The sequence below is a fragment of the Hyla sarda genome, chromosome 10 (assembly GCF_029499605.1).
Source record: "Hyla sarda isolate aHylSar1 chromosome 10, aHylSar1.hap1, whole genome shotgun sequence".
Lineage (NCBI taxonomy): Eukaryota > Metazoa > Chordata > Amphibia > Anura > Hylidae > Hyla > Hyla sarda.
The window spans coordinates 89,879,764-89,903,431 of record NC_079198.1 but is presented as its reverse complement, the minus strand read 5'-3'; the positions used below and the strand labels follow the sequence as shown (position 1 = coordinate 89,903,431).

At 42.9% G+C, this 23,668-nt stretch overlaps 1 protein-coding gene and 1 non-coding gene across 8 annotated transcripts in view; both read left to right on the top strand.

Annotated features, from left to right (window-relative positions):
* Nucleotides 1-23,668, top strand: part of NCAM1 (neural cell adhesion molecule 1) — a 457,028-nt gene that overhangs the window by 97,569 nt on the left and 335,791 nt on the right. Inside the window, exon 1 of one of the 7 annotated variants that reach the window (XM_056544806.1) lies at nt 5,358-5,433. The exons of the other annotated variants lie outside the window; for them this stretch is intronic. Coding sequence (XP_056400781.1) covers nt 5,373-5,433 — 61 coding nt within the window. The 5' untranslated portion in view covers nt 5,358-5,372. Of the gene's footprint in view, nt 1-5,357; nt 5,434-23,668 lie in introns of those variants that run through there. 7 annotated transcript variants of the gene reach the window in all.
* LOC130294719 (U6 spliceosomal RNA) lies at nt 22,552-22,658 on the top strand. Its single transcript, XR_008848594.1, has one exon. It is a non-coding gene; the product is annotated as a U6 spliceosomal RNA (small nuclear RNA).

Sequence of the window (23,668 nt, the reverse complement as noted above, 5' to 3'; positions counted from 1 at the left end):
CGGCAGTAGTACAGGTGAGGTCCTCCAGGCCAGGCTGAGGCTCCATAAAATAGAGGCACAATGTACAGAGCATCCACAAGCGGCGGGGGAGGGGAGGAGAACAGAGAAGCAGCAGTACGCGTGATTCTGAGCAGTGGGTCAGCGGAGGGTGGGACAGGGACTTTAACAGAGGCTGCAGCGGTGCGGCCTAGCATCTGACCGCGTGCCTGCAGCAGCCTTATGACCGCCAGGCGCCCGCAGCAGTCTTATGACCGCCGGCACCCAGACGAATTGGAAGATTATTTGATAACGGGATTCGTCAACAACAAATCCCATTATCTTCCTAATGTGTCCTAATGTGATGTGTCTTGCTTGACACCTTGGCAAAGATACCTTTTAGTAGGCCATCAGTTGGGACTGAACCAGCTGATACCACTTTACACTGCCAAAGAATTGGATTGCTTTTTAATAACTCTTGTCTTGGACTTCCATTCCATTTTGTACCTCCCTTTCTTCATATATTCCATCCTTTTTTCTGTGTCATTTTACAATTATTACTCACAACTTAATTTTTTAGCTTATTTGTTTTAGTTTCTTAGTATGTATGGAATACTTGGGTTGTTAGAAACATATGTCAAAAGCACATTTGAAAATATATTTAGTCAGAAAAATTGCTCAATTCTTATTTCACCCGCTATATATAGATAAATGGCCAGTATTGTGTCAATCCATGACCCTATATGTGATAATTTTATATACTGGACATAATGGAAATGCAATTAAAACACACCCCATAACTGTCAAACACATAACAGTCACAATTGTCAAACACATAACTGTGACAGTTATGTGTTTTAATTGCATTTCCATTGTGTCCAGTATATAAAATGATCACATATAGGGTCATGTATTGAAAGGCTAGTGAGCCATAAAATAGTCCGTGCCCACGGTGCACAGTGGGTTGTCGGACGTTGATATCCTAATATCTGGATTATCCACCAAGCCACTACAACTGATAGGAATACGTCTGTGTAGTTACCACTTAAATAAGTGGTGCTAAAGTAGAGAGGAGATATGCACTAATACCACCTTGATGTTATATAAGCCTGGCAACAGTAATATCCAACCTATAAGGTGGCTGTTTGATATTGGGGGACATTGATCCCCCATAGCCTGGATCCACTGTGGCAGAGAAGTAAATATATTGTCAAGGTGCTTCAGTGTATAGCGCTGGAGAAATAAAACTCTGACCCGGGAATGACATTTTCCACAACTTTAGAGTGACACAACTGGGAAAGTGCTTTTAACGTGTTTTTCTCACCTTTTTTTTGCTATTTTTTATACACATAATAAAAGTTACGTTTTATTTGTAACACATGTACCAAAGAGGTTCTATTTAAAGGAGTACTCCGACGCAACCTGTTTATGAAGAAACAGGAAAATGAAGCATTAATAAAAGTTATATCACATTGTGATATACTCACGTTGTCCATGTCGGCTTCTTCCCGGACTTCTCCTCGCTTTTCCATCTGGCCGGAAGCTGGGTCCTTTGATGACGCTTGACCGCGTCTTCTTCACGATCCGGCGTCATCTTTGCCCGGTGACTCATCGCTCCCATGAGTCACTGCGGGCTGTGCCGGCCTCCCAGCCCAGAGTCGGCTGCTCCCCCAAAGTTAATTTATTCTGCACATGCGCAGTACTACGCAAATAGCGTAGGGCTAACGTAGGCAGCGATAGGAGCACCCTGGTTGGGAAACACTGCACTAGTGGGCACATGGATCAGTGGGCTAGTGGGCACATGGATGGGTGGATCAGTGGGCTAGTGAGCACATGGATCAGTGGGCTAGTGGGCACATGGATGGGTGGATCAGTGGGTTAGTGGGCACATGGATCATTTGGCTAGTGGGCACATGGAGAGGGCTGATGAGCTAGGAGGGGGATGGGTGGAGATAACCACAAGGGAAGGAGCTGTGGGCGTCACTTTATTATAATTTATTATAATTTCTTGGGGGGGGGGGGAGGGAGCAGCAGCTAACAGGAAGCTGGCACAGGGAGTCATGGGAAATGTAGTCTTTATGACATGGCTGCTTACTGCTACAGGTGGCAATTACAAGAGAATGGCTGGGCCAAATTTGACAAATGAGGTATTGTTGGAAAGGTCTTTGAAAGAGCTATCAGATGAGGTAAACTTTTTTTTTAAGTACCAGCGCTCCGGAGTACTCCTTTAACCCCTAGGGGTTATATTGTTGTTACACTAGGGAATATGCTCTATATTATTTATAAATGTTCACTTGTGTGCATGCTGTTTGTAGTGATACGGTTTGTGTCTAAACCACTCCTATCTGTTTCCCTTATGTGTCAATGTGTATATGTCCGTTCAGCATGAATTATGTCTCTTCTAGTAGTCTAGTAGTGGCTGTCAGAAGGAGGAAATTTAGAGGGAGTCTCTTTATTTATATAGCACACACAGATTCCACAGCGCTGTACACTCAAATTGGTCCCGGTCCCCTTTGGGGCTCACAATCTAAACCTATCAGCATGAAAAGAGATAAAAAGTGACATGCTCACAGCTCAATGTTCTGCAAGGTTGAAATCCCTGAGGTTGAGTTTCCTTGTTGTTTACTCCTTCCCCAAGTTTAAGTGCCTAGGAGCATGTGCAAGTGATTAAATAAAACACTGAAGACACCCTGTGTTACATTGGATTGCTCTATGCACATGAGCCAATAATTAAAAAGGTATTCCTTTGATAAGAAAATTAACAATGATTCTAGACCAAGCAATTTAAAAAAGTTGAGCGCTAATCAGAGGCAGTATACATGGAATTGCTACTTTTTGCACAAACAATCCAGGCCACATTACCCCTCCATACGAGGAATGTGCCAAGAACTGACTTGGCAGCTTTTATTCCTTATTTTAATGAACAGAACTTTGTTAACAAAAAACAAATTAATCATTTTCATTGAAAGTTATTTTAATTGAATATTATGTTTCAACTTCCCCCTTTGTTTCTTCCTCCTCCATATATATGAGCATATAGCCTTGCAAGGTGTAGTATTGCAAGGTGTTGGACACCATGGCTGTTTGCCTGTGAGACTGATCAGCTGATCAGCAGAAATTATTTGGTTGTTCTAGTTTCTAAAGCTTGACAGATACTACATAAATAATAATATCAAAATGCTGCAGCTTGACAAGGTTTACAAAATGGAAGCAAAGTGTCTTTTATTTGTCCATGTGAACAGGCAATGTTTCTTCTCTGTCACAGAGCTTTTTTTTAATTTTTTTATTTTTTTATCTCTGTAAGGCTAGGATTCCACACAGGTATTTTTCAGGCGTTTTTTGAAAACTGCAATTGCAGTTTTTGAGCCAAAGCCAGAAGTGTATTCAGAAGGAATGGGAAATTGTCACGGCGAGCGCTCTTGTCCCGCACCCCGACCGTGACCTCCTGCCATCTCCCGTTCCTGCTGGGACCGCAATTCGCATCGCGGCACGCGGCCGCATGCGAATCGCAGCCCGTGGCTTACCTCCTGCTGGCTCTCTGCTTCACCACCTTCTCTAGATTTAAAGGGCCAGTGCACCACTAATTGGTGTCTGGTCCAGGGCTGTGGAGTCGGAGTCGGATGAAATTCTGGGTACCTGGAGTCGGAGTCGGCAAACAATGCACCGACTCCGACTCCTACTAAATTTAGATGTCCCAATTCACAAAAAGTTATAATTAATGACTTCTCTACTGTAAGAATAAAGACCAATGCATGCAGTGCCTCACGTGACCGCAAAAAAGAACACGTACGCACAATTAGGAGCGGCAATACTTATACTTTCCATAGTGTTGTGTTCTGCTGTTACAGGGAACCCATGGGTAACCTAGCCTCTCACTGATAAGGGATTAAGTAAATATGTTTTTTGCAGGACTAGAGACACTTGTATAAGTGAAGGGAATGGAGGGTTAATAGTTCAAGACTGAAGCTATAAACTATTAGAAAAACTGCTGTCATTCAGCTAAGACTATAAAAACTTGTAAACTCCGATTGTTAGCTTAAACTTTAAAAATGACTATGGGATTCTACAAGGGAAATCATGTTTTATAATAAATGCCCCTTCCTGGATCCTCCCACTGCCCTATCTTCAGCAGCTGATCAGCACACAAAAAGGAGAAGGCAGCAGCTTCTGCCCAACTACCTCTCTCTGCTAGAAGAGCTTAGAAGAACTTGGTGGGCTCAAACTGTTCAATACAGTAGACTGTTGGCTTCCTAGCCAGTAGTCCTGTGATAATGACATGTATGTCGAAATCCAATAAAGAAAGAATTCAAGTGCACTCACCACGTTGACTGCTTCTTCGTTACTTTATTTCTTGTCACAAAAAGATATAATGCAAGGAGACGACATACAGGGGGTTTGCGTGGGCGAGTGCACTTTAATTCTTTCTTTATTGGATTTGTGCATAAGTGTTGTATCTTCTATCATGTCTTGCACCTCCACTGCTTACGTGAATCTATTGCTGCATTGTGTCTACCTGAGTAATAATCCACAGGTGTGTGAAGTAGCAGCGACAGGCTAGCTGTTTCTCCCTTACTATTGATGAGTATGTTGCCTTTCTTTCCTTCAAGGAATGTATAAATTACATTCGTATATTAATCTCGAGGAGTCGGAAGTTCAAAAAATTGCGGAGGCGGAACATTTATCTACCGACTCCACAGCCCTGGTCTGGTCCATCCCATTTGTTATTTATGCCAGCACCTCCCCCACTTCCCTGCCGGATCTTCAGTGCCCCTAGACTGAGATTAAAGGGGTATTCCGGGCAAAGACATATTATCCCCTATCCTAAGGATAGTGGATAAGATGTCTGATCGCAGGGGGCTTGCTGCTGGGACCCCCCCCCCCCCGATCTCCCTGCAGCACCCGCATTCTATGCGGGACTGCGTCTCCAGTTTCAGAAACCTCCGGGACTGGGAACTTGAAGTCACGCCACTCCTCCTCCATTCATGTCTATGGGAGGGGGTGTGACGGTCCGGAGGTTTCCAAAACTGGAGACGCAGCCCTGCATAGAATGCAGTTGCTGAAGGGAGATCGCGGGGGGTTCCAGCAATGGGCCCCCTGCCATCAGCCATCTAATCCCCTATCCTTTGGATAGGGGATAAGATGTTTTTGCCCGGAATACCCCTTTAAGTGTTCCTTTTGCCTGTTTGCCTCTTCCTGTGTATCCAGACCTTCCTGCTACGTTATTTGACTATGTACCTTTGCCACCTGCCCAGAACTCCTGCTAAGTTTTTGCCTCATCCTCTCGAACCTCGTCTTGCCCTGTGTGGTCGAGCCGTGTCGAGGGTAGCGACCTGGATGTCACCTTCCGCAGCAAGCCCATCCTGCAGCAAGCCCATCCTGCCTTGTGGCGGGCTCTAATGAAGACCAGTGGCACCTTAGACTCCGCTCCCCGATACGGTCTGAGTCATCGCCACACAGGTTAGTAGGATCCACATCCAGCACCGTAACAGAAATATAAAGGCATTACTTACACTTCTCCTTCCTTCTGGATCCACTTCTGGCTTTGGCTCAAAAACTGCAGTGGCAGTTTTTCAAAAAACACCAGAGAAAAACCTGTGTGGAAACCTAACCCAATAGTATTTTTCATCTCTGTCACAGCTGCACTAGTTTTGAGATTTTTTGTTGTAGACATCACTGTTGGCTTTATGTATAAGCTCACTACTGTCTTAAAGGGGTACTCCGCCACTAGACATCTTATCCCCTATCCAAAGGATAGGGGATAAGATGTCAGATCGCCGGGGTCCCGCTGCTGGGGACCCCCAGGATCTTGGCTGCGGCACCACGCTATCATTACTGCACAGAGCAGACTCGCTCCGTGCTTAATGACGGGCAATACAGGGGCCGGAGCATCGTTACGTCACGGCTCCGCCCCCTTGTGACGTCACAGCCCGTCCTCTTAATGCAAATCAATGGGAGTGGGCGTGGCGGCCATCACGTCCCCTCCCATAGAGTCTGCTCTGTGCAGTAATGATAGTGGGGTGCCGCAGCCGAGATACCGGGGGTCCCCAGCAGCGGGACCCCGGCGAACTGACAACTTAAAAGATGTTTAGGGGCGGAGTACCCCTTTAATATTCTGCCATATCTGTAAAATATACCTTAGTTTGAAGATTGGTGGGGGGTCTAATTTAACCCAAAAATATGTCTATTGATCCCTTGGCTTTTTACTTGAATAGTGGTGCTCCAGGGAACTGCAGGTTGTTCTTTGTTATTGTATTAATATAAAATAGTCCTCTGTTATGTAGATTTAAAGAATGTGTATTTGTTTGCAGTGAGCTGGTGCATTTGTAGTGTCAGTTTATTAATGCTGCAGAAAAAAAAATTCTAGGCCATCAGCAAATATATAGGATAGACTTTAATGAGTCCTTTTATAAAAAGAAAATGAACAGCATGCTTTGTCAATCCGTTGGAAGGCTTACGAGCCCATTGGGGTACTTATGAGACTCTGCCTATATTAAGCAGCTTAATGGACACTTGTACAGTGGCCTAGTTTCAGGATAAATTTCACTCCGTAGGGGGAACGGATTTGACAGTAGGATCTGCTGTGCTCTGATACCCTTCTCCAAAAGAGCAAACACAACTGACTTCATCACTGATTGTTCTTTACTAGCGGCAAATCAAATGCATAAAAATGTGAGTTTTAGGCAGACGTTCTTGGTCATGATAAAAGGTAAAATGTGAATTGCTTGGGAGGAAACCACAGAAATACAGGGTACTTTAAATACCAGTGTGTTGTCTTAATAAGTGGTATGAGAGATTTATTTTACCCTGGCATATGAAAGATATTGTAGCTCTTTACTGCTCGTATATATTAAATTACAGTTTGAGCAATTTCTCAGTATTTATGCTTTGTCCAAATTGCTCTCTGTTTCAACTAGGGTGATTCAGATAAAAGGGAATATTAGAAGTAAGGGTTTAAATTCCTCAGTGGCTGCTCTGGTTGTGCTATTAGCTAAATACAGGTGCTGTTTACAGTAATTTTCTTACACTATAAGCTGCAGTATATATGTATGCCAAGGAAATATTTAAATAGGTACTATTGTTTCAACAAATATTACAAAAATATCTACAGGCCAATATAAGGGCTTGTTTTTTGCGTGACCAATTGAACTTTGTAATGAAACCTCTCGTCTTACCATAAAATGTACGGCGAACCCAAAAAATTATTTTTTAAGGGAGGAAAAGTTTGCACATTTTGGTGGGTTTTGTTTTCACACTGTACACTTTACGGTCAAAATGACGTGTTCTTTATTCTGTGGGTCAATACGATGATACCTATGGCTAGATACTTTTTTATTTTTGTGCCGCTTAAAAAAAATCTCAAACTTTTTGTACAAAATCAGTAATCTAATACAAAATCAGAAATCAGTAATCGCCCTATTTTGACAACCTATAACTTTTTCATTTTTCCGTATATAGGGCGGTATGAGGGCTCATCTGTACTTTTTATCGATACCACATTTGCTTATATAAAACTTTTAGATAATTTTTTATGAATTTTTTGGGGAATAAAATATGACTAATAAGCAGCATTTTTGGACTTTTTTTTTATTTTTTTACGTTTACACCATTCACCTTACAGGATCATTAACATTATATTTTGATAGTTCGTACATTTACGTACACGGCGATACCAAATATGTTTATAAATTTAAAAAAATTACGCTTTTTGGGGGTAAAATGGAAAAAACTGTCAATTTTCATTTTTATTGGGGAGGGATTTTTCATTTTTAAATAAAAAAATAATAATTTTCACACTTTTTATGTCCCCATAGGGGACTATCTATAGCAATCATTTGATTGCTAATACTGTTCAGTGCTATGCATAGGACATAGCACTGATCAGTATTATCGCCTATCTCCTTCTCTGGTCTGCTCTATCTCAGACGAGAGCAGAAGATGCCGGAAAGACAGACCGAGGCAGGTGAGGGGACCACTGTCTGCCATTACAGATGATTGGATCCCTGCGGCAGTGCTGCGGGCATTCAGATCACCTATTTTAACATGCACACTTCCGCACATGCCGTACATTTACGTCCGTGGTCATTAAAGGGTTAAAAAACTAATATAATTAAATTGGCCTGGACAAAAATTATGGTTTTTAGTGCCTTCCAGAGATGTTCAATAGGACTCATAGAATAGTCTAATGGTTTGCTCTAAACCATTCGTGTTCTTAGCTGTGTGTTTGGGTAATTATCCTGTTGAAGGACCCATGACCAACAACTGAGACCGAACTTCCTGACACTGGGCAGCACATTTCGCTCCAGAATGTCTTTATAGTCTTGAGATCTCATTGTACTCTGTACCGATTCAAATCACAACCAAGCCTCCCCATGCTTCACAATAGGCACAGGGTTGTTGTTTTTTTGGTTTTGTCTGCTTCATATTTGCTTCTGCGAACATAGAGTTGATGTGACTTGCCAAAAAGTTCCACGAAGCTTCTGGGAGACCTGTGGAGACAAAACTGGAGCTTTTGCTGGTGTTTTCTTCTATCTCCATTTGTTTCCACTTATATGTATATATATTTTTTTATATATTTATTTATCTTTTTCTCATACAGAGGAGGAAAGGGAAATCATATATATTATGTCCTATCCTCTTAATTATTCACCACAATAATTGCTTATCAACCATGCCAACCCCTCCCCCCTCCTCCACCTGCAGGCAGGAAGGAAAACATGAATGTATAGTAGATGTACATTAGAAAACTATTTCATAGCATGATAGACACTTATGTGTCTTTCCTTACATTTCCTCTTGACTGTAAGTATCTTGAGGTTGTTATGTTGAGATGAACAGCTTATTAAAAATACCCAAGATGTTGCAATACTCTGTCTAGAATTGTATGTGTCTATAAGCGTAGTTATCCATGGGTGAAAAAAAGTTCAGCTTGTTGAGGGTTTTTCTTGTGTATTACGATTTGGTATTATATTTCTATCATGATAACTTTGAATCCTTAAAGGGGTACTCCTGTGGAAAACTTTTTTTTTTAAATCAACTGGTGCCAGAAAGTTAAACAGATTTTTAAATGACTTCTATTAAAAAATCTTAATCCTTCCAGTACTTTTTAAGGGCTATATACTACAGAAGAAATGTTTTACTTTTTAGATTTCTCTGATGTCATGACCACAGTGCTCTCTGCTGACCTCTGCTGTCCATTTTAGGAACTGTCCAGAGCAGGACAAAATCCCCATAGCAAACATATGCTGCTCTGAACAGTTCCTAAAATGGATAGCAGAGGTCAGCGGAGAACACTGTAGTCATGACATCAGAGAAATCTAAAAAGTAAAGCATTTCCTCTGTAGTATATAGCCCCTAAAAAGTACTGGAAGGATTTTTAATAGAAGTAATTTACAAATCTGTTTAACTTTCTGGCACCAGTTAATTAAAAAAAATAAAGTTTTCCATGGGAGTACTCCTTTAACCTCTTAAGGACCCATGACGTACCGGTACGTCATGAGTCCGCTCCCGATCTATAACGCGGGACCATGGCCGCGTTGAACGCCACGTCTAAAGTGAAAGTAAAACCATGCTGGTTAGCTCAGGGAGCTGTTCGGGATCGCCGCGGTGAGATCACGGCATCCCGAACAGCATACATGACAGCCGGAGTATCCCTACCTACCTCCTGGCGTCCGATCGCCGAATGACTGCTCAGTGCCTGAGATACAGGCATGAGCAGTCAAGCGGCAGAATCATCGATCAGTGGTTTCTTATGAGAAACCAGTGATCAATGTAATAGATCAGTGTGTGCAGTATGGGAGCTATAACATTGCAAAAAAAGTGGAAAAAAAAGTGAATAAAGATCATTTAACCCCTTCCCTAATAAAAGTTTGAATCACCCCCCTTTTCCCATAAAACAAAACAAAACTGTGTAAATAAAAATAAACATATGTGGCATTGCCGCGTGCGGAAATGTCCGAATTATAAAAATATATTGTTAATGATTTTTTCCAGAGGTACGATAAAATCAAACCTACATAAGTAGGGTATCATTTTAATCTTACGGACTTACGTCATTTTTACAGAAAAATGTACTGTGTAGAAACGGAAGCCCCCAAAAGTTACAAAATGGCGTTTTTTTTCAATTTTGTCCCACAATGATTTTTTTTCTCCATTTTGCTGTACATTTTTGGGTAAAATGACTGATGTCATTACAAAGTAGAATTGGTGGCGCAAAAAATAAGCCACCATATGGATTTTTAGGTGCAAAATTGAAAGAGTTCTAATTTTTTAAAGGTAAGGAGGAAAAAACGAAAATGGAAAAACCCCGGGTCCTTAAGGGGTTAACTAAATTTGAGGAAGGATAAGGGTGAGCACAGCTGTTTAAGTTCCCTCAAGAGTGGATAATCTCTAGTCTAGGAGGAAGGAAAATATACACATGGATAAAGTCCTTTATGCAAATCATCATCCATATGTTGACTTGTATGTTTCAATGTGTTAAGTAAACTGTTTAGTCAGAATGTACAATTCAGTTTGTCCTTATATAAAAATTCAGTTTCCTGTATGTACCGTTCATAGTAAGAAATACAGTATTTTTAAATGTAGGGGTTACATTTACTAATGTGGATGGATGCGTATGTGTATATAGGGAGGTATGATTAGTGGAAAGTTTTTTTTTTTTTTAATGAAGGAATACATTTATTTACATAGATTACATTAATGTACATGGAGGGATACATTTACTGTATGTACATGGGATTATATGCCCCCTCCATATATCTCTATGGGAGAGCCGAAGATAGCAGTACGGCTCACCCATGAAGATATATGGAGGGGGAGTGTCGGCCCAATTCCAGAGGGAGATAGGACCCTATACAGGTGATCGCCGAGGGGGGCCCTGCGGTCGGACCCCCTGTGCGCTAAAACTTATCCCCTATCCTGCGGATAGGAGAAAAGTTTTTGTGCATGATTCTTTCCTTTTATATTGCTCTCATGTATTCATTCAATCCTATGTATGCTTCCTGAATACACATAGATACATACTTATAAAAGATGATTCCCCCAAACACCCAGCAGCAAATAAGTGGAATGCTTCATGTTTGGTAGAGTACTCCAATCTGTATTCTAGGTGTAAAATTATATCTTTGGGAAGTCCCTGTGCCATAATTGAAAATCTGATGTATGTCTGCACAGCTAAATTGTTTGTAATTAAGCAGCGGCTGAATGGTCTTTAAGTTAGAATTAGCAATACGGGACAAGCAGTCTGTTAAGTGCAGGAGGAGAAACATTTTGGTAACAGAATCACCTATCGTTTTGTGTTTTGCAATGAAACATTTATGTTTCATTTCCTGCTGTAAAGGTTAATTCCAAATGCATTAGTATTGTTATTGAAAATATGTAATTGGCCAATTACCGTGCTATTTAAGAGTACTGAAGCTGTCTAGCTATACCTGTAGCTGTGTACCTTTCCTCGAGGACATACATACATTTTAGGTAGATGTCCCCAGAAAGAGACTGTACTCCATGAGCAAGAGAAAATAGTTGCCAACAAAATGTTGTGCTAAAAGACCCAGCTCCTACATGGTCACCATGTAATATTACAAATGCATGGCCTTACCAGTTTGCTCTTCACTTATGGGGAAATTTCCAGTCTATGCACGGCAAAAAGTCACAATTGCTTTGAGCACCTATCAACAGCCCTCATATTCACTGTATTAGGCTAGGTTCACACTGCTGTTGTACTCTGACCCGTTCAGGGTCCATCATTTTTTTTTAACCTCTTAACCCCTTAACGACGCAGGACGTATATTCACGTCCTGCGCCGGCTCCCGCGATATGAAGCGGGATCGCGCCGCGATCCCGCATCATATCGCGTGGGTCCCGGCGCTAATCAACGGCCGGGACCCGCGGCTAATACCACACATCGCCGATCGCGGCGATGTGCGGTATTAACCCTTTAGAAGCGGCGGTCAAAGCTGACCGCTGCTTCTAAAGTGAAACTGAAAGTATCCCGGCTGCTCAGTCGGGCTGTTCGGGACCACCGCGGTGAAATCGCGGCGTCCCGAACAGCTGATCGGACACCGGGAGGGCTCTTACCTGCCTCCTCGGTGTCCGATCGACGAATGACAAGCGCCGATAATGCTGATCACAGGCGTGTTAATACACGCATGTGATCAGAATGAGAGATCAGTGTGTGCAGTGTTATAGGTCCCTATGGGACCTATAACACTGCAAAAAAAAAGTAAGAAAAAAGTGTTAATAAAGGTCATTTAACCCCTTCCCTAATAAAAGTTTGAATCACCCCCCTTTTCCCATAAAAAAAATAAAACAGTGTAAAAAAAAAAAAAAATAAACATATGTGGTATTGCCGTGTGCGTAAATGTCCGAACTATAAAAATATATCATTAATTAAGCCGTACGGTCAATGGCGTACGCGCAAAAAATTCCAAAGTCCAAAAAAGCGTATTTTGGTAACTTTTTATAACATTAAAAAATGAATAAAAAGTGATCAAAAAGTCAGATCAAAACAAAAATCATACCAATAAAAACTTCAGATCACGGCGCAAAAAATAAGCCCTCATACCGCCCCGTACGTGGAAAAATAAAAAAGTTATAGGGGTCAGAAGATGACATTTTTAAACGTATAAATTTTCCTGCATGTAGTTATGATTTTTTCCAGAAGTGCGACAAAATCAAACCTATATAAGTAGGGTATCATTTTAACCGTATGGACCTACAGAATAATGATAAGGTGTAATTTTTACCGAAATATGCACTGCGTAGAAACGGAAGCCCCCAAAAGTTACAAAATGGCGTTTTTTTTCGATTTTGTCGCGCAATGATTTTTTTTTCCGTTTCGCCGTGCATATTTGGGTAAAATGACTAATGTCACTGCAAAGTAGAATTGGCGACGCAAAAAATAAGCCATAATATGGATTTTTAGGTGGAAAATTGAAAGGGTTATGATTTTTAAAAGGTAAGGAGGAAAAAACGAAAGTGCAAAAACGAAAAAACCCTGAGTCCTTAAGGGGTTAAAGGGGTACTCCAGGGGAAAACTTTTTTCTTTTTTAAATGAACTGGTGCCGGAAAGTTAACAGATTTGTAAATTACTTCTATTAAAAAATCTTAATCCTTTTGGTACTTTTTAGCAGCTGTATGCTACAGAGAAAATTCTACAGAATAAATATAAGGTGTTATTTTTACAGAAAAGTGCACTGCATAGAAACGTAAGCCACTAAAAAAACAACAAAATGGTGTTTTTTTTTTCAATTTTGTCCCAATTTTCTGGGGTTTAGCTATAGATTTTGTGGTGAAATGACTGATGCATTACAAAGTAAAATTGGTAGCACATAAAACAAGCCCTCATATAGGTCTGTTGGTGGGAAACTGAAAGTGTTATGATTTTTAGAAGATGAGGAGAAAAAATCAAAAGTGCAAAAAGGGAAAAACGCTGAGTCCTTAAAGGGTTAAGGGGCCTAATGAGCACAACTGACACTGACAGGTCCTGACAGATCCCATTGTCTTGACTGAGGTCCTCTGGGTGTCAGATATTTTACTGGGCTTCAGTGGAGAAAAGAAGATTGGACATGTAGTATTTTTTCTCCACTTAATTCTCGTCCTTCGAACAGATTGAGCGACAGCGCCCTTTAGCGCAGCACGCCTGCAGTGTGAACAGAGCACAAGAATGAAATGATTCTCTCGGATTTGTAATATACTGATTGTTCAAATAACAACACAAAGCTTGATATGCCTTTTTGCATACGGTTGTTGGTAATTTCTTGCAAAAATGGTGCTAGAGGCCTGTAATTTCTATATCCTGCAGGACAATAGTCATAACACAAAAGACCAATGCCATTATCCATGGTTGGCATAGGAGTGGCATAATAAATGAAAACTGTTGTCTCATCTTAACAACCCACATCCATATGACCTATAAAAGCATACAGACAATATTCCCTTTTTTAGGATTACCAGAACGGATTGACACTAGCAAGGTTTTTCCTTGGAGCATCGTTTGGCCTTTCTGTCTGTCAGCTAATCTATGGTTCTAGTCCATGCATCACAATTTATCCAGGCTGCAAAGAGATACAGTTAAAGGGAACCTCTCACATTAAAAATGTGGTCCAGTTTGCAGGCACCATGTTATAGAGCAGGAGGAGCTGAGCAGATTAATATATAGTGTTATGGGAAAGGTTTCAGTATTACTTTATATATTTGTGTAAACCTGTGCTTTCTCTGGGCTATGTAGTCAAGTGGATGGTCCTACTTAGTAAATAACAGCTTCTTTTATATGAACACATATACAGACAGCTGTTAATCACTAAATATGAACACTCACTTGACTTTTATCACAAAAGGAGCAGAGATTTACATAATAAATGACAAGTTATCCTGGAACTTTTCCCATAAAACTATCAGTCTGCTTAGCTGCTCATTAATCCTCCTGCTCTATAACACACTGCCTGCAGGTTGGCCTGTATTTTTGTTGTGACAGGTTCCCTTTAATATTGAAGTAAAGGTAGAGCTAAGTATTGTTGTTAGTTTAGGAAAAGTAATTTTTGTTACTTCAGGACTAATTTCACAGTAATAATAAATGGTCTGGTTATCACAGTTATGAGCCGCATACATAATAGATTTAGATTTTTTCCAGTCACGTGTGAAATACTTTCTACTGATTCCTCCGTTAAGTTCATCGACATGAAAGTAGTCCATGCCCTGCGTTTAGGATGCTGGTGCAATGAGGAGGATACAATGGAAGGGTTTGTCTAGCAAACTCTTTACCCGGAATGGAAGTCCAACTTCCTAAACGTAGAGGTCTTCTGGATGCCAGGGGCTGATGATTAACATGCACAAAGGCCTCTTTCTTTGGCACACAAATTAATTTGGGGAGGGGACAGAGCAGTTATGAAACACAAAGACATGAAAACGCTTGTTACTGTGGCTATTCCTGGACACAGCCAGAACAGATTAATGGGGTCATTTGTAGACTGGAAATCTGGGTTAAGTCACTTAAAAGAGATGTAAATTGAGCATTAAGTGAGACTATTTTGTTGAGATAGAAAGCATGATAATCCCAGGATGCTGATTTATATTGAACATGTTTCCCTAAATCAGTGAAAGTTCAAATATATACTGCATTGTTTAAAGTAGTAAAATAGAATAAAAAAAAAAAAAGGATTTGGTTTTGTTTTTAACCAATGCCACGCATGTCCATGGACTCTGTATGGTACTGTAGCTCAAGCTCATCAATAGATAGTAGGACAATCCCTGTCCATTCTATACTATTTAGCCCTCCCTCTATGGGCCACTTGAAATTATGCATTTCATCTTAGTGTCTGTCCTATAATACTGCATTTCTCCTGCAGCAGCCCATAGTATTGAACATCATGACAATACCATCTATCTGCCATGCAGTCCAGAAAGAAGCCCATGAGTAACCTCTAGAACCCCTTACCAACCTGTACCTGGCAAAAGATAACCAACATTATTGAAGACTGCTGGTACCACTACTGATTGCTACATTTAAAGGGGTACTCCGCCCCTAGACATCTTATCCCCTATAAAAAGGATAGGGGATAAGATGTCAGATCGCCGCGGTCCCGCTGCTGGGGACCCCCGGGATCCCCGCTGCAGCACCCCGCTATCATTACAGCACAGAGCGTGTTCGCTCTGCACGTAATGACGGGCAATACAGGGGCCGGAGCATCGTTATGTCACTGCTCCGCCCCTCGTGACATCACGGCCCACTCCTTTCAATACAAGTCTATGGGAGGGGGCGTGGCGGTCGTCACGCCCCCCCCCCCCTGCCATAGACTTGCAGTAAGGGGACGGGCCATGATGTCACGAGGGACGGAGCCATGACGTCACGCTGCTCCGTCCCCTGTATCGCCCGTCATTACGCACAGAGAGAACTCGCTCTGTGCTGTAATGATAGCGGGGTGCCGCAGCGGGGATCCCGGGGCTCCCCAGCAGCGGGACCGCGGCGATCTGACATCTTATCCCCTATCCTTTGGATAGGGGATAAGATGTCTAGGGGCAGAGTGCCCCTTTATTTGCCTTAGCCCCCTCATTCTCAAGATCAATGGAGTCTCCTTAGTCAGTCAGTAAGTGAAGACATACCATGCATAGAAGCTCATTATACCTCTATGCTCCACCAAAGGAAGCTCTGTCGCAAAAAGACGTAAGTTGGGTGGAAAAAGAAATACTGCACGTGGTATTTTTCTTTGCTGACGGACTATATTCAAAGTCAATGGTATCTGTCGGACCTGGCAGTGTCCATTGTGCTCCGCCCCATTTAGGGTCCAATCAGCTCAATGAAAAAAAAAAGCTGAACAGACCCTGAAGGGGATGGAGCTCAGCAGTGATGTGAACTTAGCAAATAGCATTACTTTTAAAGGTGATAAGAGAAGATGGCAGCAAGATATCCATAGGCACAATTGGCAATAGATATACTTTACATGTTTCCCATATCTAATATATAAGGAAGGAGCAGCTTCCTAATATGTGACATGTTCGACATTGATTTTGGTTTACTACAGCTGATTTAAAATACACAAGGCAAGCAGCGTTCCCAAGCGTAAAGCTTGTTCTTCATAGGTGCTTGTATAGTGCATATAATAGGTTGCGGACATGGTCTCGGAACAATCTGCTCAAGCTTGCAAATATTCTGCAGTTTGTTATTTGTGCCTCAGGCATCGCAAAACTCAAAGCAAAGCCACTACAGTACCGATTTAATGTTCTACTAAAATGTGCGAGAAATGGAAAATTGCCGTTGGGCATGAAAAAAATGAATGTCACAAGCAGCGTCAATTATTGATGATTTTACATTGATTTGTGCACTGTAATGAGTTTCTAGGTCTTGGAATTTTATTAACTGAATTGTAGATCCTTTTTATTCTTTTTGATTCAGTAGCATGTTTTGTGGAAATCACAAATGCAGTTGAATTGCAGTTTGTACCAGATTTTTGATTACAATTAAAAAAATGGATCCCAAAAACAAATTAGAAAGCTTTTTTAATATATATATATATATATATATATATATATATATATATGTATATATATATTAGGGATCGACCGATATCGTTTTTTTAGGGCCGATACCGATAATCGGTGGAGGTTAGGGCCGATAGCCGATAACTTATACCGATATTCCGGTATAAGTTATCGGCTATTTATCCCCCCGCGACACCGCTGCAGATAATTGATTTAAAGCAGGCGCTTTAAATCAATGAACTGCAGTGGCTTTTGTGGTGCCATAGACTGCCGCCGCCACCCGCTTCTCTCCCCCTGCCTGTCCGGGGTTCCTGAGTCCTATCACCGCCACTGCACCGCCCCCCCCACCACCACCACCGAGCCCCCCGCTCCGCACCCCTGGCCACTGCGACTCCACCCTGCTGGGACACTGTGACCTAGACTGTCTCCCTGATGAGCTGAGCGAAACGCTGCGTTGTAGATCAGGTTCTTTTGTTCATTTAAATAATTCTCCTGAAGGCATTCCTTTATGGTATCTTTTGCGCATTAAGCACAAGCATGTTAGCACTTTATCCTCTGTACACTGTTTAATAGGACTGTTATAGGATAGGGACAGGGTCCTTAGGCATGGGGGTCGCCCTTATTAGGACGAGTGCCCCAGTTACATGCCACACAGTGAGGGGAAGGTGCTTATAGGGACATGATTGCACTACATTTTGAGGGATTGATAGGAAGTGTAGTGACAGCACATATCAGTCTTCCCTCCAGCATTTAACCCTTCATATCCCGTGCAATCTAGCCCCTTGGAAACATGCAATAATTAAGAAATCACCCGAACTAACTAAGTAGGGGGGTCTCTATTTTGATGCATTAGTCACTGTGTATCACTGACTACAATATGTGCAATATATATAGTGGTGTTTAATATTTGTTTGGTTTCTATTCTCTGTGATATTTTTTCCCTTTGCGGTCACAGGTGAATAATAGTTCAGTGTTTGTATGTAGGGGTTATATGTGTTTTATCAAAATATACCCAATAAATTGCGATTTTATAACTTGTAAGTCATACCCCAGTGATTTGAATTGATTGATTTAATGGTGGGGATAAGAGGCTGACTTTTTTGGAGCTACTATGTCTAACTATATATATATATATATATATATATATATATATATATATATATATATATATAAAATTTGTTTTGTCAGAACCTTTTCTCAATTGTCCCTTTAAAAGGGGTTGTCTTTTCTGGTCAACCAATCTTAAATTAAAGCTGCCGGATGATGATAAACTTATTGCCACAGGAAGGGAAATTTGAACATGTCATATTTATTTTCGTCAAGTCTGCAAGGAACTTATCTTTATAGCAAGCCTCTGCTCTCGCTCATACGATGGAGTGATCTAGTAGAGTGGTGTTTCCCAACCATTAGGGTCTTTTTATTTGGTAGAATTTCCACACATCCGCACCAATTACGCTTCCACATTTATTCTGGTGGATTTCGTGCGGAATCTGTGCAGAATCTGCATGCGGAAATTCAGAAGTGTGAATGGGAGTGCAGAATCCCATAGAATTCTATTGGGCCTTAAAGGAGTACTCCGGTGCACACTTTTTTCATTTTATCCCGTCCGGGCTGCAAAATAAAAGAAAACGCACTTTATCTTACCTGCCAACGAGCCCCCGGAGCTCCGGTACAGATGTTAGGTACCCGGGCCGTATTCTTCTTACTTCCGGTTAGCCCGGCACGTCACACGGAGCTTCAGCCTATCTCTGGCCGCAGCGATGTCCCGCCTCGGCCAGTGATAGGCTGGAGCTCCGTGTGACGTGCCGGGCTAACCGGAAGTAAGAAGAATACAGCCCGGGGACCGAACACCTGTACCTGAGCTCCGGGGGCTCGTTGGCAGGTAAGAGAAAGTGCGTTTTCTTTTATTTTGCAGCCCGGACGGGATAACATGAAAAAAGTGTGCACCGGAGTACTCCTTTAATTTGAGGCAGAATCCGCATGCGGGAATTCTGCTGTTGGAATAGACCCTTATGCCTTCAGCTGTTGCAGAAATACAACTCCCTGCATGCATCAACAGCCTTTGACTGTCTGAGTATGCTGGGAGTTGTAGTTTTGCAACAGCTGGAGCACGCTGGTTTAGAAACTTTAAAGGGGTTGTGCGCTGCCCTGCAGTTCGGAGCTCCGCTCACAGCATCCAGAAGTTCATTACTCCGAACGCTGTGTGCGGGCTACCGTGTTCGCAGCCGCCGGGCGTGACGTCACGCCCGGCCCCTTCATGACGTATCACCCGCCCCTTCATGACGTATCACCCGCCCCCTCGTGGCGTATCGCCCGCCCCCTCAAGGAAAGTCTATGGGAAGGGGGCGCGACCGCTGTCACGCGCCCTTCCCATAGACTTCGGTAGAGGGGGGGCGGACGAGGATGCGGGCGACACGTCACGAAGGGGCCGGGCGTGACGTCACGCTCGGCGGCTGCGAACACGGAAGCCCGCACACAGCGTTCGGAGTAGTGAACTTCCGAACGCTTTGAGCGGCGCTCCGAACTGCAGGGCAGCGCACAACCCCTTTAAAGGGGTACTCCGGTGAAAACCTTTTTTCTTTTAAATCAACTGGTGGCAGAAAGTTAAACATATTTGTAAATTACTTCTATGGAGGGGGCATTTTCAGTATTTTAATTAGCGGCAGTTGGTGTGCAATCCATGGTGGTACTGCAGCCCACCTGCGATATTGAATACATATACAGTGGTTAACTGGATACAATCGAAATACTATTACAAAGCACACCAACCCGTGATTTTAAGTGAACACACTCATCATTTATTATATACTTATTATTTAATAATTCTAATCTAAATATAAATAAAAGTTAAGTTTTAGGGGTGGGATTTAATAAGGGTATCAGTGACCCTGGGTCTTCCAGGGTCAAAGGTGTTCCTTGGTTATTATTACCCTAACCCACCCTGGGGTCTCTTTGTTGTTAAAACTACAACTCCCAGCATACTCAGACCCATTCAGACCTCATTCTGTGGACCCATTCAAATCAATGGTAGTGTAACTCACAGCAGGTTTCCCGCAGCAAGAAACTCACTGCTAGCTACTAGCGTGTGAACGCACCCTTATAGAGCATGTATTGTATAAAGGAGTTGTCTAGATGAGACAGACCAAAAATGATATACTATGATTCAATTGTAGAGAATCATTGAGAAATGGCTTCACATGCTGCCATATTTAATCACACTGCACAGGATATACACCATATAAATTGCCATCTCAATTATATCAATGTGTATGATATGGTATCGCGTCTCAACACCTCCTACTCAAACAGCTTTCACATACTCTTTTTGCAACCCTAGCACAAGTGTCTATTTGTGGTTGTGGATGTCATGTAGTGGTGGGTAGATATGTGTGAATATCCTGATATAGTATTTACCATTGTTAATGAATGATTTATGATTTGATACATTCTCCATTTGTACAACAGTAGTGGAGTAGATAGTAAATTGGGAGCGGGTTGTGATTATTCGGGTAGTGGTTGGTACATTGGGGGCTGTCAGGAAAAGTGGATTGCATATAGGTGGATAGCATATAGGTTGCGGTGATTACCAGGGGAGTGTATAGTACATGCAGAGCTGTAATAATTGGGAAAGTGGATATTTTCCTTGGAACTTTGACTTTATTGTACCCTATCCTTCAATTGTGTCAAGCCATTTTTTTTATATAAATTAATTGCAATTTCTTACTAAATACTGATAATCGGAATTGTCCTTTACAAATTGGATAATCTGTGTATATTAAGACAGTGTTGTGCATGCAATTCACTTATGGTATTTAAGTTAATGAAAAAAAAAATAATAGTAATAATTAAGGCCACATCAGCCAGCACTACTGTCATGTGCTATATGTTTTCAATATATAAGATCTGTAGCTTATTGCTGTAACTTCAGAAATGTATTGACCATTGTAGTGCAGCTTGCTTATTGATATTACGCTATATAGTATGTGTAGAAGTGTTTAAGGGGTACTCCAACTTGGCCAGCATGCTGACATTTACAAATAAACTGACAGCTATATCACCTGCATTAAACCCATTACACTGGGTTATAGTGCAGGTGAATAGCTGTAAAAAGAAGGGTAACTTACATTTCTCGGTCGCTCTTCATTGGGGGACACCTTACTGATGAGTATATGCTCTTGCCACTAGGAGGCGTTGACACTAGGAAAAAAAAGTTGGCTCCTCCCTGGCAGAATATACCCGCCCACCTGCAGTGAGGTAATCCGTTTTAGCTAGTGTCAGTAGGAGGCAAGACACATGTCTGGGAGCTTCTCAGACCTAGTCCTTTTTTATTATTTCTTAGTAAGGGCTGCTAAGTTAGGTTTTTATCTCCCTTTTATTTCCCTTTTTCAGGTGGGGGTTAAGGAGCTTGGCACTACCCCCATATGCGACAAAGGGGCACAGACATAGAGTATGTACTGTTAACCCCTTCTCGCCAATGGCCAGCTCTTGGAGGTTGTACCCTGGGTCCGGGTCCCCCACTGCCACTGCTCGCCCCGCTATCTTAGCCTGGTATGATGCAGCGTGTCCATAAGCTGGTTGAAGATTTCTGGGTGAGTATAAGAAGATGGAGCCATGGTTGAGTATGTACTACAACCTCCCTTCTCCCTCTCTCTCCCTCATGCTCATCCAGGGGTCCCCTATCTCTCATGTGCCCAGCTCCTCAGCCGCCATTGCACGTTGCTGTGCTGGGCCGGACCTCCCACGGCCTCCGGGTTGCCGGCGGCACAATACCTTTAGGGGACGGTCCGGTGGTCTGTTTCCCCCTTCCCCCTTCTTTCATGTGGGTGCCTCCCTAGCCTTGCTGTCTGCACCAGGCTCTGCAAGCTGACCATGTTTTCTTACCCTCTGGCCAGGCCCTCCTTGGCTAGCGGGTCTCTGCTCTCATGTGGCCAGGCGGTGCAGTAGGGGGGATGGGAGCGGCCGTGCCATATTTCTTCCTCCGGCCTAGTCCTGATGTGGCCTCTGCTGTGCAGCGGCCGCTGGATGCCGCTTCTATCTTCCCAGCGGCTGGCGCCCCGACCATTCGGCTCTCTCCTGTTATTCTGTAATTTTAGTCCCCGGCTTTATTTATCCCCATGCCGCAGCCACTTGGCTTTCACTATCACGCCTGCAGCTGCGGCGCCATGACTGCGGCGCCTTTACGGTCCTTCCTTTCCTTCCTTTCTCAAAGGGTTGACTTACTCCTTCTTCGGGGCGTGGGGGGGGGGGGACGTGGACAGCGCGCTCTTTTTTTCCCGCGTTGATAGGGCGGCGCCACTGCTCTCCGCCCCTCCTGAGTTTCTGTTTCACTTTGTTAAAAAAAAAAAAAAAAAAGGGCAGCTTCTCATGTGCGCTCTGTGCCCTCCAGTGGCTGTAAGGTGTATTGGTGTACAGCACTGTACAGTACAGCACTGCCCCCTCTAGTGGTCAACAGTGTTTTTTTCTTCTACATAGTTTTCCACCCAGATCCTGTGCATTGTGGCGGATCAAATGTAGTATTTGTTGTGTCAGCTTATCAGTTAATTTTTTTACAGTGCTGGCTTTGGCAGCACATATACCATACACCATCTAATAAATATATTAATAATTTAATTAATATAATAAATTAACAGACATATTGGTACGATACTGTGCAGATTGCATGGCGCCTGCACTAGGATGCCATGCAACTTTGTGAAGCATTCCATAAGTATCAAGGAGGTGTCCTGGCATGTCATACAATATGATTCCCTCCTCCACGGGCTGCCGCATCCACGGCTATTGCTCTGGATCCTCACGTCTAGTGTGAGATCTCCGTGGAAGCGTCCCTGCGTGGACATGGATTGGTCCTGATGTTGATATGTCTGACTGTAGGCTTGCCTGTCATTCATCTCTCTTCTGCTGCATCCAGCTGGCAGTCCAGTACCCCACTACTAGTGCAGGTGTCCAACGGAGTGACCTGTTGTCTACTACGGACCCATATCAGTAAGCTAGACAGTAGTCTGCATGGTTTCCTCACATCACACAACTAATATATCTGCAGCTGTACTTCCGGTTCCCCACTCCTGTGCGTGGTGTCCAAAGGAGTGACCCATTGTATACTATGGACCCTTACCAGTAAGTCAGTCTGTGGTCTGCATGGTTTCCTCACATCACACAGCTGATGTATCTGTCACTGGAAGTTCTGGTACTCCACTGCTCTGCGACGCGTACTAAGACGTGTTCCAGTGTGTTCGATGGATCCTAGCTGAGGTAAGGGGGATTCATTCTACGGCTCCTCAGTCTCCCCCGATCTCCCAAGGTGGTGGGGATACTATCTATGGCTCCTAGGCCTCTCCTCCCTCCCACAGGCGACAGAGTGGCACAGTGATCGCCTATCTAGCTGTCCTCTTTTATTCAACACCTGGAAGTGTACTTGTTCAGCCAGACTGTTGTCTGCCAGGTCCCCATCGCTATTGGGTCTCCCATTTCTCGGCTGCCGCAGGCTTGGTCGTGTTTCCCGTACCTCTCTGCTGGTTTAAGGACTCTGGATGAAGTTCCCTGCAGGTACTCGGGACTGATACCAGTCAGCCAGACCTTAGTCTACAGGGTCTCTTACGCCACCAGGTTGCCCGTTAGTTAGGTTGTGCTCCAATATCCCACTTTTTGTGTGGGGGGTTCAATGGAGTTACCCTGAGCATTCAGGAATCCTATACTAGTCAGCCCGATGGTTGTCTGCATAATC